The sequence below is a fragment of the Anomaloglossus baeobatrachus genome, chromosome 4 (genome assembly GCF_048569485.1).
Source record: "Anomaloglossus baeobatrachus isolate aAnoBae1 chromosome 4, aAnoBae1.hap1, whole genome shotgun sequence".
Classification (NCBI taxonomy): Eukaryota; Metazoa; Chordata; class Amphibia; order Anura; family Aromobatidae; genus Anomaloglossus; species Anomaloglossus baeobatrachus.
The window spans coordinates 102,832,375-102,847,676 of NC_134356.1; the positions used below are offsets into that span (position 1 = coordinate 102,832,375).

General features: G+C 41.9%; 1 protein-coding gene across 1 annotated transcript in view; it reads left to right on the plus strand.

Annotated features, from left to right (window-relative positions):
- The window catches only part of LOC142303261 (A disintegrin and metalloproteinase with thrombospondin motifs 2-like), a 646,340-nt gene that overhangs the window by 601,963 nt on the left and 29,075 nt on the right, over positions 1-15,302 (plus strand). The window contains exons 19-21 of the mRNA XM_075344495.1: positions 10,292-10,499; positions 10,881-11,010; positions 13,186-13,275. Coding sequence (XP_075200610.1) covers positions 10,292-10,499; positions 10,881-11,010; positions 13,186-13,275 — 428 coding nt within the window. The remainder of the gene's footprint in view (positions 1-10,291; positions 10,500-10,880; positions 11,011-13,185; positions 13,276-15,302) is intronic.

The following is a 15,302-nucleotide window of genomic DNA, read 5'->3' on the forward strand; positions in this document are numbered from 1 at the left end:
TTTTAAAGTTCAATGGGTAATAAGTAATTTTGAAGAAGCGATAGCACGTAATATTTTTGTCTCATGCGAATAACGGAAGTAATGTGTAAATTTTAATTGTTACTGAGAAAATTCGAGAAATGGCAGTCATCAATATGGTTTTGAGGCTCTCACCCCACAGCAGTGACTTTTTCTCTAAAGGCTCATGTCCACTTGCATACCGCTTACGATATGACAGCATCGGAAGCGATATGCTAATGACTCTCTCCTGCGGGTCAAGGGTCATTCGACTGTGATGCGATCTTGCGATCGCATCACAGGTGCGGTGAAGATGGAGAGAACACTTTCTCCCCATCTCCTCCACTGTCTGTCTCTGTGTACATCGCCCTGCAGTTGCATAACATGCGAGTGCAGCGCGATGTTTCACACGCTCCCATAGGGTTGCATGAGGGTGTATGAGCTGAGACTCGCTGCAACACGCAGCATGCTGCGATTACACCGAGAGCATGATTCGTGCCGTACAAAATTAAGCAAGAGGACCCTGTCCCATAGATTAACACTGGTGCGAGTGCAATACGATTTTTTATCAGATCGCACTCGCACATGAAAATCGAAAGTGGACATGAGCCTTTACTCTTAGTCTACTGTCCTGGGTTTTTAACACATGTCCTGCTCACTTTGTGGTGCCTAAGGTTTTTTCTAGTCACCCATTTTAACCCCAAAATATTCATGATAAGCTTTATGCACAAAGTCCCTCATGTTTTTTCTTTGATTGGATGTTGTAAAACAACTACAAATGTAGCAGAATATATTAGGATCATTCCTGCATCGTCCACGAACTGATCGACTGTTGAATGACATATGCAACAAAAACCTTTTTAACAGAGTTAAATTTGCTTCGACTTGTAAGCCTCTTGAATGACTGAATGCTGACATTAGTTTCACACTGCTTATATTGCATGAAATTTTGATGCCTGCATTTTTTATCTGCTTATTAAGCAGTCTTCCTATTAGTTATACCGATTGCATATTCAGTATTCCTTTTTGCGTATTCAGCATATCTAAATAATATAATTATTTATGTTACATTATTACTGTAACTGTAATAATGTAACATAAATAATTATATTATTTAGATATCCTTAGTAAACAGCATTTTGTGGAAAAACTGGATGTGAGAAAACAGATGTGATTTTTGGATTCAGCACCAAAATTCATAGAGATCACATGTTATCTTATAGTCAGCAAAATTGATGTAGAGCAGTGTAACCTCCTGCTGATAAAACAAGTGGTTTTATCAAGACCACACCAAGCAATCCAATAAATGACAAATCATTGGAATAAGGGGTACTTCTCACATACCGAGATCGTTAGCGAGATCGCTGCTGAGTCATAGGTTTTGTGACGTACCAGTGACCTCATCAGCGATCTCGCTGTGTGTGACACTAAGCAGCGATCTGGCCCTGCTGTGAAATCGCTGATTGTTAAACACTGTTCTGGTTCATTTTTTGCTCGTTGGTCTCCCGCTGTGCAACACACATCGGCGTGTTTGACCACGGGAGACCAATGAGCATCGACACACACACACCAGATCTCACACACAAACATCGGATCGCACACAATCAGATCGCACACACAAACATCGGATCACACGCAAACATCAAATCACACACACACACACATCGGATCGCACACATCGGATCACATACACACTCACCTCATCCAGCGACACCGATCTCTTCTCGCCGGGAGAATCCTGAGAGGCTGTGCAGTGGAGCGCAACGAACAGGACCTGAGGCCGGACATGTGACTTGCTCTCATTCCCTGCTTCCGTAAGTGCTGGATGTGATGTGATGTGTGTGTGTGTGTTTGTGTGTGTGATCTGCTGTGTGTGTCTGCAATCGGCTGAGTGTGTGTCTGCGATCGGCTGTGTTTTTCTGTGATCGGCTGTGTGTGCCTGTGATCGGATGTGTGTATCTGTGATCGGCTGTGTGTGCCTGTGATCGGATGTGTGTATCTGTGGTCGGCTGTGTGTGCCTGCGATCGGATGTGTGTATCTGTGATCGGCTGTGTGTGACTGCGATCGGCTGTGTGTATCTGTGATCGGCTGTGTGTGCCTGCGATCGGATGTGTGTATCTGTGATGGCTGTGTGTGCCTGTGATCTGCTGTGTGTGATCTGCTGTGTATATCTGCGATCTGCTGTGTATATCTGCGATCTGCTCTGTGTGTGTGCCTGCGATCGGATGTGTGTATCTGTGATCGGCTAAGTGTATCTGTAATCGGCTGTGTGTGCCTGCGATCTGCTGTGTGTGCCTGCAATCTGCTGTGTGTGATCTGCTGTGTATATCTGCGATCTGCTGTGTGTGTGTGTGTTTGTGTGTGTGTGATCTGCTGTGTGTGCCTGCGATCTGCTGTGTGTGTCAGCTAGCAGCAGGGTAGGATGGCGTGCAGCACCGACCGGAGATCACCTTGGAACCACGCAGACGTCCTGGTCTGGTGAGTATGAGTCTCCTGGGAAGTGGGGGGGTCTGCTTTTTTGGGGGGGTAAACTTACCCCCAACCGTGTTTCTCCAAGAATAAGACCTCCTCCAAAAATAAGCCCTAGTGCTTTCGGGGGGCAAATAAAATATAAGACAGTGTCTTATTTTTGGAAAAACACGGTATATGTGCATGTATGTATATATATATATATATATATATATATATATATATATATATATATAAAAAATATGCGCCACACATAGAAACACAAGCACTTGAATATGCAAGTCATCAAGATCCAATTGCCAACCAATGACAATCCATGTGTTCATTGGGAGATAAATCCAGGCTACAGGCCATGGTATCAAGTTTAGTCCATGCTAACTGCTGACAGTAGCATGAGCAACATGGAATGCCTTGTTGAAAAACAGTTCTGGGAACACTTTGAAAAATTGGATGTACCAATTTTTCCACAACGGATCGACTCTAAACTGCATGTGGAAATTGGACACCACGGATCAAGCCTAAAATGTCAATCGGTGTGTGCAAAAAATATGAAATGGCATTTGCTTTATGGGCACTAAGTCAGATGTCCAACTACAGGTGTCCATTGACCTTGCGCTATGGCTTTCTAAGGCCATCATTGCGCCAAGCAAGACGGTCATAGCGGCTGAAATCAAAGTCTACCCTCTTCGCTGAGGAATTCTGCTTTTGTCTTGTACTCAGTGATGGTCTAGAGACCACAAGGGCAATGCCATGAAGAGGCCTTAATAAGGAAACTTCACACTGATCCGACTCCTGACATGGTGTGGTGTGGCATAACTTACTCTATCTGGTCTCCCCCAGCCATCATTCCTGGTATGCTAATAGGTTGATGTTGCATTAATTTGGTCGTGGAACCAGTGTTATGGACATTTCTCCAAAGTGTACCTCATGCTATTGTGAGCAGTTTGTTTGTCCTAAACTGGCTATGAAGTCCTGTAGCATCTTCGGATTTGTCTTCCATCAAGCACATCCTGGACATCATTTGTCATCAGTTGTAAAGGGAGCTGCCTGCAGTGGACCTTTATGATTTGTGTGCCCAAGTGTGAAGTTCATTCAGTGTGGCATAAAATTCCTTAGGCAATCATTAATAATCTCATTGATAGCATGTCAAGGTGTCTAATGTCGTGTGGCACTAATACTTGATACTTAAAAAATCAAGATGGTTTTTAAAAAAATTGTTTACATTTTTGCATAATTTATAAATGATTACTATGTCTATCAATCCTGTAATTTTCATAATTCCGCAACATTTTCTTCTTGGTGTTGCAATTTCAATGTTGAGGTGTGTAAACGGGTGTGATTTTTGTTTATCCTCTACATCCAGATTACAGATGACAGTTTTCTTATTGTTTTGAGATAAAATAATTTGAGGTATTTTAGAATCTATTATTTTAATTCAATACATTATAATTCTTATACTTACCCCCATTTTCCCTGAATCATATTAAACTCTGTATATAACTGCATTGGGTCCTGAACACCATCAATAAGTAGTGCAGTAATGCACATACGGTAAGTGGATAAGAGCCAGGAGCATGGAAGGTAGGTTACTATATAGTGTAGTCAGGATTTTTTGACCAATGTAAGGCCTTAACCTTTGTGTGGCTGCATAATTTTGCCAAAATTTCTCGACCCCTTATCTCGGAAGGGGGTGGAGATATTTTATTGAAATTTGGCCAATATATTCTGGACCAAAACTGCTGAGATATCACAAAATTTCAGCCCTCTACGGCTTTTTGAAAAAAAAAATTATTGCAATTTAAAAAGGGAATAGTTACAATTGTACCTATTCATCCGGACGAAGGGTAAGTTAGGGTTTTATTTTGGAGTTAGACCCTGTTTATACCAGCGACCCCCGTTTGTCTTAACCTCATAACGACGGCCGTTCGACTTAAAGCGGCGGCAAAACAGGGTACTTATTCTGTTCCGCCGCTTTAAAGCGGCGGCCCGAAAAAACCCTGTAGCGCCCCCAGCAACCGAAAATCTCGGGGGTTTCAGCTACCGGGGGTAGCTGAGACCCACCAGATTATGAATCGGGGTGTTTTTTTTGGACCCCGATCATGTGATCGGCGGTATACACTGTATACCGACGAACACATGAAAAAAAAAGAAATGGCCGGTAAAACTGATTTCTTTTTCATCTGACATGATCAAACATGTCAGATGAGAAAGAAATCTAACCCCCTAGTGCCCCCAAAGCCCCCGGTACCGGAGAGTCCCCCCACCCCCACCCCTACCCCCACCGAACATCCAAAATGGCGCCGAAGCGCACAGAAAACTGCCGCCGGCGCCGACTCTGCAGTCATTTCCCTCCGATCTGAAATGATCAAACATTTCAGATCGGAGGGAAATGTCCTCCCCCTGACCCCTCCTCCGGTGCACCGGAGATCTCTGGTCCCCGGAGCCCCCTCCGGTTCTCCAGAGCCACCACCCCCCTCCCCCCTCCGGAGCGTGGAAGATGGCGGCGCACAGCGCGCGGCCGCATTCATTCTGCGCTTTCTGCCGCATGTGACACGTCACATGCGACAGAAAGGTGTCCCCAGGTCCCACTAGGTCACCCCCCGTCACCCCCCCAAGCCCCCGGTCTTACGTTACCAGTCTGCCGCTCCGTCCCGCGATCACGCCGCCTCCTTCTTCTTCAATGCTGGCGGCGCATGCGCAGACAGCGGCTGTCAGCTGGATCCCTGCAAGCAGGGACCCTGACGTCGCTGATGCACAGGCTCCACTGTGGACCGGGGGAGGGTGAGTGCGGTAATCTGCAGTCACACTCCTCACATGGAGAGACTGCTGTTCCAGAAAATGGGGGGTACGTTCTGTGAGCGTGCCCCTCATATTCTGGAATGAGGTTACTGCAGGTCACTCTGCCCTAGGTTGGACCGGGGCAGTGTGAGTGCAGTATTCTCAGATTACTGCACCCACACTGCTCATGGAGAGCTTGCTCTTCCAGAAAATGGGGGATACGTTCCCTGAACGTGCCCCCCATATTCTAGAAGATCCAGAGTCGGCGTGGGACCTCCAAAATGGATTACAGCGACCGGAATTTCTTTATTTTCAATAAATTGGTAAAAGAGGAATGTTTCGGGGAGTTTTTTTTTCAAATAAATTTTTTTTTTGTCTTTTTTTTTTCTATTACTGACTGGGTTAGTGATGTCGGGTATCTGTTCAGATGCCGTGACATCACTAACCCCAGGGCTTGATGCCAGGTGACATTACAGCTGGTATCAACCCCATATATTACCCCGTCTGCCACCGCACCAGGGCGCGGGATGAGCTGGGGCGAAGCGCCAGGATTGGCGCATCTAATGGATGCGCCACTTCTGGGGCGGCTGCGGCCTGCTATTTTTAGGCTGGGAAGAGTCCAATAACCATGGCTCTTCCCACCCTGAGAATACCAGACCCCAGCTGTCCGCTTCACCTTGGCTGGTGATCTAATTTGGGGGGGACCCCATGTTTTTTTTTTTTTAAAAAAACGCCTGGGGAGCCCTCCAAATTGATCACCAGACAAGGTGAAGCTGTCAGCTGTGGTTTGCAGGCTACAGCTGTCTGCTTTACCCTAGCTGGCTATCAAAAATAGGGGGGACCCCACGTCGTTTATTTTAATTATTAATTTTTTGGGGGGCTAAATACAAGGCTAGGCACCCTTTAGTGCCACATGAAAGGCACTAAAGGGCGCCAGCTTAGAATATGCAGGGGGTGGGACGTTATATATGTTTGACATCTATCCATTCATCCATTGTAGCATTTTAGGCTGTGTGCCCACGATCAGGGTTTGCAGCGTTTTGGGCGCAGAGTGTTTTCCCTGCGTCCATAATGCTGCGTTGTGCAGTAGAAGCACAGTGGAAGGATTTTTAGAAATCCCATGCCCAATGTGCTTCTTTTCTCCGCAGCATAAACCGACCTGTGGCGCAGCTTCCCGAGCCTCAGGATGTCAATTTATGCTGCGGAGATGAGTGTGCTCTACAGGTAGCATAGAGCTCCACAGCGGCCTGAACCCAAATCGTGGGCATGGGCAGCTGCGTTCTCCCGTGGACAACACTCACATCTCTGCAGGAGGCTGACACTGTGTACTAGACGCCGTGTCGCTGGATCATGGCCACATAGCCTAAAAGTGAGACATTTGTTGCTACAGCAACATTTTTGTGAAGTACCTGTGGATTCAAAATGCTTACTATACTCCTGAATAAAATCCAGTTTCCAAAATGGAGTCACTTGTGGGGGGTTTCTGCTGTATAGGTACCCAAGGGGCCCTGCTAATGTGACATGGTGCGCGCAATTTATTTCAACTTTTCCAGAATTCAAATGGTGCTCCCTCCATTCCAAGCCCTCCCATTTATCCAAACAGAGGTTTTTGGCCACATGTGGGGTATCCCTGTGCTCATAAGACATTGGATAACAACCTGTGGGGTCCACGGTTTGTTGTTGTCTCTTGAAAAAGTGAGAAATTTGATGCTAAAGCAACATTTTTGTGAAAAAAATGAAAATTTTCAATATGGCAACCTAAGCTTATCAAATTCTGTGAAGTACTCGTGGATTCAAACTGCTCACTATACACCTAGATAAAAGCCTTGAGGTGTCTTGTTTCCAGAATGGGGTCACTTGTGGGGGACCGCCACTGTTTAGGCACCTCAGGGGCTCTCCAAATGCAACCTGGCGTCCGCTATTGATTCCAGCCAATTTTGCAGTCAAATGGCGCTCCTTCCCTTCCGAGCCCTGCCATGCGCCCAAACAGTTGATTTCCACCACATATAAGGTATCGCCAAACTCAGGAGAAATTGCACAATAAATGTTATGCTGAATTTTTTCCTTTTACTCTTGTAAAAAAAAAAGCTACCTGGTTGAAATAACAATTTTGTGGTAAAATTTTATTTTTTTTTTTTCATGGCTCAACGTTATAAAATTCTGTGAAGCACCTGAGGGTTCAGGGTACTCACCAAACATCTAGATAAATTCCTTGAGGGGCCTAGTTTCCAAAATGGGGTCACTTGTGCGGGGTTTCTGCTGTTTAGGTACCTTAGGGGACCTCCAAATGCGACATGGTGCCCGCAATCTTTTTCAGCCAAATTTCCTTTGCAAAATTCAAATATTGCTCCTTTCGTTCCAAGCCCTCCCATTTGTCCAAACAAAGGTTTCAGACCACATGTGAGGTATCACCGCGCTCATAAAAAAGTGGTTAACAAACCTTGAGGTCAAATTTTTGGAATTACCTCTTGAAAAAGTGAGAAAATTGATGCTAAAGCAACATTTTTGAGAAAATTATTAAAATTTTCAATATGACAACGTAACGCTAACAAAATCTGTGAAGTACCTGTGGATCTAAAATGCTCACTATACCCCTAGATAGAAGCCTTGAGGGGTCTAGTTTCCAAAATGGTGTCACTTGTGAGGGATTTCTTCTGTTTAGGTACCTTAGCGGACCTGCAAATGCAACATGGTGCCCGCAATCTATTTCAGCCAAATTTGCTTTCCAAAATTCAAATATTGCTCCTTCTGTTCCGAGCCCTCCCATTTGTCCAAACAGAAGTTTCTGACCACATGTGGGGTATCGGCGCACTCATAAGAAAGTGGGGAACAAGTTTTGGGGTCCATTTTGTTGTGTTATTTCTTCTAAAAGTGAATAAATTTGGGTTAGAGCAACATTTTTAGGTAAAATTTAATTTTTGCTTTTTTTCATTCCACATTGCTTTTGTTCATGTGAAGCACCTGAAGGGTTAATAAACTTCTTGAATGTGGTTTTGAGTACTTTGGGGGGTGCAGTTTTTAGAATGGTGTCACTTTTGGGTATTTTCTGTCATCTAGGCCTATTGAAGTCACTTCAAATGTGATGTGGTCCCTAAAAAACTGGTTTTGTAAATTTTGATGTAAAAATGAGAAATTGCTGATAAACTTTGAACCCCTCTAACTTCGTAACAAAAAAAAATTTTGTTTCCAAAATTGTGCTGATGTAAAGTAGACATGTGGGAAATGTTATTTATTAACTATTTTGTGTCACAGAAATCTCTGGTTTAACGGTATAAAAATTCAAAAGTTGAAAATTGCTACATTTTCAAAATTTTTGCCAATATTCAATTTTTTTCATAAATAAACACAAAAAATATTGTCCTAAATTTGGTACTAACATGAAGTCCAATATGTGACGAAAAAACATTCTCAGAATCACCGGGATCCGTTGAAGCGTTCCAGAGTTATAACCTCATGAAGTGACACTGGTCAGAATTGCAAAATTTGGTCTGGTCATTAAGGTGAAAATTAGCTCCGTCACTAAAGGGTTAATCTATTACTCGTATATTACCCTGCAAGGAGCTACCCCAGGTTGACATCTGGAGAGAGATCTTTCTCCACATTAATTGGCAGGAATCATTTCACTATCCAGTAGACCAACTACAAGTGCAGAACATATTCAATAACTGCCACTTTGCCAAGGAAAGAGTTCCTCAGCTAGTATAGCACAAAAACAGAACACGGGATGTCCTTCTCCTATACTTTGCAATGTTAAACACGGATTGTACACAGATTCCATCCGTATGCGATACGTGTTTTTCACAGACCCATAGACTTGTATAGGCCTTGTCATCTGTGCTGCCACAAAAAAACAAACATTTAAGCAGCCCAACAGTTTATAATGGGTACGTGTGGTATCTGTGAGAAATAACAGATAGCACATGGACATCTGAATGAGGCCTAATGTTGTATAACATCCTGTTCCTCTCACTTGTACAAATTAAACAGTAATTAGATTGACACTTTTTTTTTATTTTACCACTATTTCCCTCTCCATCTTCCAAAAATCATAACTTTTTCCTTTTTATATTTGCATGACCATATGTGGGCTTGTTACAGGGTCTCATAGGAATAGCAACATGGCAGCCATGGGGAGCCACATGCCAAGGAGTTACAGCATACAGGGTCCAAACCTATACAAGAGTGAGATGTTGTGATGTGCTGACTGGCTGCATATCCACGAATTTTGTTTACACAACATACAGGGATTAGCATAAATGATTACACCCCTTTGAAATGTAAGATTTTAATAAATATCTCACTGAATACAAGAATCATTTCCAAAATTTTGACAATACTGAGTTTCAGAGATTTTTTTTAATCCATAGCATAAAAGAAAGGTTTTAGAGCCTGGATGCTGGATGAAAAGTTATGCTATACTTGTCTTTTCAAAATCCCCCATAGGTGTCCAATTGGGTTTAGATCAGTAGACATACTTGGCCAATGAAACACTTTCACCCTATTTTTTTTCAGAAATGCAAAAGATGTGTGTTCTGGTAACTGTCATGTTGGAAAAGTGCAAGTCTACCAATGGCATGGAGTAATGATAGCATTTTCTCTTGCAATATAGAGCAGTATGTTTGTAAATTCATGATACTATCAGTGAAATGTAGGTCCCCAGCACTGGCAGCACTCAGACAGCCCTGCATAAGAACACTGTCACCACTATGATTTACTATAGACATTCTGCATTTACAAAAATTAATTTAGAAAAAAGTATAGTACCTACAGTGAAACATGGTGGAGTCAGTGTCCTTATGTGGAGCTGCATGAGTGCTCCTGGTGTTGAGGCTTTTCACTTAATTTATAGCATTGAGAATTTACAGATCTACTGCTCTTTATGGAAAGACGATATGCTTGTACCATCAATTTGTGCCCTGAGTAGATGTGCACTTTTCCATCATGACAATAATGATTGCAATAATATAATTTAATTAGGTAATTTCATCATTTTTAGGCTTGGTGTTTTTCACATTACGTTTTAAGTTGTTTTTTTTTTCAAAATAGATGGATGACAGGAGAGTGGGAGCAATGTTCTACAACATGTGGGAAAACAGGTTATGAAACTCGCACAGTACGATGCATTCAACCTCTAAGTGACAATACGAACAGATCTGTGCACAGTAAATACTGCAATGAGAATCGTCCAGAAATCAAAAGACCTTGCAATCGACAACCATGCCCAATTCAGTGGAGAGCAGGACCATGGTCACAAGTATGTATGATACTTCAACTTCTTTTTTTAATATATGATTTATTTTTCTTACAGCTTTAAGTGTTGATTTTCTTGTTTAGTATACACAATTTTTTTCATATCTTGACAAATGATTTATTCATGTAATATCTGTGCCTAATTGTACTGCGATACAATGCAGAATATACCAACTGTGTGGGGTTAGAATAAGATTATATTTGGAATTTATATGGTTGTGGATTTGGCATTGTCAGTGTAGTAGCTATGATGATTATTTCCCCTCTTGTAGGGAGCATTTGGGCAGTCTGTGCATTCTATTAGTACAGTACTTCTTTATATTCTATAAATTATTTAGAACATCACCTCTATTTAGTTTATTATAACTGCTTTCCCCTCCTATAGTGTTCGGTAACTTGTGGCAATGGAACTCAAGAAAGACAAGTTCTCTGTGGATCAAGTGACAATAAAATAGATAGCTGTAATACTGACAAACCAGAAACCATACAGATCTGCAGCCTGCCTTCATGTTCTGGTAAGTTACACTACCACAGAATGTTTAACAAATCTATATTGTTAAAGGGGTATTCCAGTAGCCAAAAGTTATCACCTATCCACTAGATAAATGAAAACTTCTAGATTGGTGAGGGTCTGCATACTGAGCCCCACACCAGTCACCACATCGGGGAACTTCTGTCACCTTTTTGTATGGAGTGGAAATGTGCATCAATGACTGTTGTTCCACTGGCCGAGTTCTGCACTAATATACTCATGGCAGTCTTGTAACAAATGAATGGAGAGACAGTCAAACATGCACAGCCTGTATGCAGGGTTCAAAAGTAGTGATGGGCGAAGTCACAGATATCCGGGATGGTAAGCAGTCAGACATGCTGCCATTTAGGGTGGGGGCGCTGTCTGACTGCAACCAATTAGAGACGCAGGGAAAGCAGTAAATATGTATGAGCTCGGAATTTGTAATGATTAGTGATGAGTGAGCACTAACATGCTTAGGTGCTCGGTACTTGTAATGACTAGTGATGAGCAGGCACTCCCATGCTCAGGTGCTCGGTATTTGTAATGACTAGTGATGCGCAAGCACTACCATGCTTGGGTGCTCGGTACTCGTAATGACTAGTGATGAGCAGGCACTACCATGTTCAGGTGCTCGGTATTCGTAATGACTAGTGATGAGCAAGTACTACCATGCTTGGGTGCTCGGTACTCGTAACGACTAGTGATGAGCAGGTACTACCATGTTCAGGTGCTCGGTACTCATAATGACTAGTGATGAGCGAGTACTACCATGCTCGGGTGCTCGGTACTCATAATGACTAGTGATGAGCGAGTACTACCATGCTCCGGTCCTTGGTACTCGTAACGATTAGTGATGAGCAAGCACTACCATGTTCAGGTGCTTGGTACTCATAATGACTAGTGATGAGCGAGCACTACCATGCTCAGGTGCTCGGTAGGCGTAACGAGCAGTTGGATGCGTGGATGTGCACAACTCAGTGAAAGTCAATGGGAAACGCAAGCATTTTATTTTTTAAGATTTCCTGAAAAAATGCTTGAGTTTCCCATTGACTTCCATTTTACTTGATACCGAGTTGAGGCCGTCTGAGCGTCCGACTGCTGTAGAAGGCAAAATGGTGCAAACATTTTAATGTATCCCAATGGCAAACATAATTATTACCCCAAACACTTATACATGATCTATCAACAGGTCAAAGGTGTAAAGTTTCTGCTTTTCTTTTAGTTCCACTACTCTCCTGAATATGCTTTTTTTTTAAAAAAAATAAAAAAAATCCACCATATAGTTGCAGAAATAGAGGCATTTTTATTTTGTCATAGTATTTATGGTCTGTACCATGGGGGAGTGGCTCATAGACAAATAATGCAGAGCAGCCTAAAGACCCCCCTCCCCACGAAGCCTGTGAGCAATGCTCCCTTGTATAGACCATAAAAATTAGCCTTTAATAAAAAGACTCATATTTCTAAAACTGTATGGCAGATTAAAAAACAAAAAAAAAACTAAGAAAAATTATGGCTAATTTAAAAGTAACAATCGAACAAGAAAAGAAATACTCAGGGAGCAGTGGGAGTAAATAATAGTAAATCCTGGCCATTTTTTCTCAGTGACAAGTCCTCTATAAAGTACAAAAATGGCTCCCAAATTTGTCAGTAACCGTCAAGTTGTTTTGTATCTTTTGATACCGGGAGTTAGGACATTATGCAGTACACTTCATGCTGCCAAAAATGCAATAAACCTGAAAGACTCCATTCAAGTCAACAGAGGTCTGTCTCTGCTCACTTGGAACTGATGAACAATGAACCTTTGAAAGCAGCCAATGGCAGCATAACTGTAGTCACGGGGCTTCATAGAGAAGATCACAGTACTGTCAGCTTTCTTTTGTTCTTGCATTTGAGTATATTGTGTACACTATTGTGCAGACAATGCAGGAAGATGGGCTCACAATCAATATTCAGTTTTAATACCAGAGGTACCAGGGATGCAGAGGCGATGAAGAGGCTGCTCACACTGCTGATTTTCTGAATGGAAATCCCTTGGTAGTACATGGTGTAATTATTGTCCAGGTTGTCGCAGCTGAGCTTCTCACTGTACATGTCACCTGTCTGATAAACATTCATTATATATTCATTCATTCTACACGAAAAATGTTTTTAACCAAAGAATTGCTCTTTGTTCTAGGAAACACATCTGACCCATTAAAGAAGAATTACATTGTCCAGTGGCTCTCTAAACCAGACACAGATTCTCCAAACCAAAAAATATCTTCAAGTAAAAGACCTATTTCTAATTCTGCCTGTGGCACTGAATGCATGCGATGGATGCAGCCGCTGCTCTGGACTCTGGCTCTTTTTCCTACACTTTGTGGATCAGTTACTCGTCTTTGATTTATTCTTGCACTTTCTGTCTTCTGTTTACACTCTTTTCTTTAGTTACTGTACAATATTTTTATAATGTTGTTTAGCAGTAAGAACACAATGTAGCAGTGCATCACATGACGGAAACAATGGCAAATGAATTTTCATATTTATATATTTTTTTATGGAACTATAGGAAAATTTTATACTTGAACCTAATTTGCTGCAAAACACCTGTGGGCAATATAAACCTGAAATATGGACAGATGATATGCTCAGTTATTTTATCATTCCGAAAATATTTACATTTTAATTCAATTCATTTAGTTACATTTTTTATTCTACTTTTTTCCTAGACAAGTTTAAAACCCATTTTCGGGCATGTACACGTGTTTCGGAATTGACAGATTTTATCTTGGCTTCCATGTCATAATCAATGATAAATTCTGTCACAATCTGTATACATTTTTTTCTTAACGCCCTTCGGATTGATCTTGAGCCATGGCAACTTGATGGATGTAGGAGGATTAATCTTGTGCAAGCCCAGATAGGTGTATGTGTATAATATTTCTGCAAACCATTGGCATGCATAAGAAATATTGTGCAAAGATCTTATGATTCGTCTGTGCCATGTTACTTATTTCCCATGGTTTCCAGACTGAAAAGCCAAAGATTAGCCACAATGAATGATAGATCAGCCTTAGACCTCTGCCACGGAAAAAATGAATGCTAGATCAGCCTTAGATATCAGCCACGGAAAAAATGAATGATAGATCAGCCTTAGATATCAGCCACGGAAAAAATGAATGATAGATCAGCCTTAGATATAAGCCACGGAAAAAATGAATGATAGATCAGCCTTAGATATCGGCCACGGAAAAATGAATGATAGATCAGCCTTAGATATCAGCCACGGAAAAAATGAATGATAGATCAGCCTTAGATATCAGCCACAGAAAAAATGAATGATAGATCAGCCTTAGATCTTTTCCACGGAAAAAATATGTCTAATTTTAATTGCACATGTGAAAACTAGTCTTTAAAGTAAGATGTTCAACTGACAAATCTCAGACAGTGACCAAAAAGTCCATAGTTAAATACAGTGTCCACCCATATCCTGTCCACCGTCATTAACTTGAGAACGGCGGCAGCTATAGGCATAGAAGTGGTGTTTAGGTATAGTAAAGTAGCCATGCGCTACGCAATGAAACCACCTATAGTGCCACCTGGTGGAAAACAACGGAGTTAGCATTTTTATCTCGAAAACGGAACGAGATAGATTAAAAAGTATATTAAAAAATTATAGAGCATCATTAATTCAATATGAATCGACACCTTGCATACAGAAATGCTATGATATGAAACCCATGACCCCCCCCCAAAACATTGAATGCTGGTCACGCATATGGCGCTCATTTAACTTTGATTCTCAAAGTGGCCACTGTCAGCTGCAATGCACATCTGGACTCTGGATAGCATACTGTATCTTGCTGCACGTTGTGCAATATGGTGGGTGACACGTTTGCACAAGCATCTGTAATACGTCGTCGTAGGTCCTGCAATGTTGGTGGAGAGGTCACATATACCTGCTGTTTGATGTGACCTCACAGAAAAAAGTCCAATGGGGTCAGGTCAGGTGAGCGTGGAGGCCACTCCACGCAGCCACCATACCCAATGACTTGTAGGAAGGTCTCCATGAGGTATCGCTTCACAGCCTTGTGAGTTTTACAGTTTTTCTAATCATACCATTTCTGTATGCAAGATGTCGATTCATATTGAATTGATGATGCCCTACAACTTTGTAATTCACTTTTTTTCTCTATCTTGTTCCGTTTTCGAGATACAAAATGCTAACTCCGTTGTTTTCCACCAGGTGGCACTATAGGTGGTTTCATTACATAGCGCATGGATACTTTATTATATCTAGACACCACTTCTATG